Raw genomic sequence first — 493 nt, forward strand, 5'->3', positions numbered from 1 at the left:
CCCGAGCGCCCGCGGGCCCTACGGCTGGACGGCTCCGGAGGCCTCCGGGCATGGACCTCCTTCCCCGGGGAGCTCCCCCGGCGCCCACTGACTCCGTCACCGCTCAGCTGGAGCGGCCACCTAACATGTCCGCCACAGGGGGACCGGGCGGAGGAGGAAGCACTGGGGTGGGTTTTGCGTAGGCCCTACACAAACATAAGCCATGGGGGAACGAACACGGCAGGTACAAGGGTGGCCAGGGAGAGCAGCAGCCCCCCGCCCTGGGCTGGACAAACCCAGGTCTCCAGGAAGGTCCGACTCACCCTGATCTCATTGCGGCGGATCTCCACGTCGCAGACCGAGTGTCCCTGGTGGGCCCCGCTGTAGTAGCAGCAGAACTGGCAGACGGCCACCTGCTCGGCCTCGCAGTGGTACAGGCGGTAGGCGTTGTGCTGGGGGCAGCTCCAGGCCCGCACGTCGTCCGCCCCCACCCGGAGATGGCCCCGGGCCGTGG

At 69.6% G+C, this 493-nt stretch overlaps 1 protein-coding gene across 1 annotated transcript in view; it reads right to left on the minus strand.

Annotated features, from left to right (window-relative positions):
• TRIM8 (tripartite motif containing 8) overlaps positions 1-491 on the minus strand; it is a gene marked incomplete at its 5' end in the record, with an annotated part of 27249 nt that extends 26758 nt beyond the window's left edge. The window contains one exon of the mRNA XM_009638099.2: positions 303-491. Within this exon, the coding sequence (XP_009636394.1) occupies positions 303-491 (189 nt within the window). The remainder of the gene's footprint in view (positions 1-302) is intronic.
• Positions 492-493: the final 2 nt, after the last annotated feature.

This window comes from Egretta garzetta, unplaced genomic scaffold, assembly GCF_000687185.1.
Source record: "Egretta garzetta isolate BGI_Z169 unplaced genomic scaffold, ASM68718v1 scaffold135, whole genome shotgun sequence".
Classification (NCBI taxonomy): domain Eukaryota; kingdom Metazoa; phylum Chordata; class Aves; order Pelecaniformes; family Ardeidae; genus Egretta; species Egretta garzetta.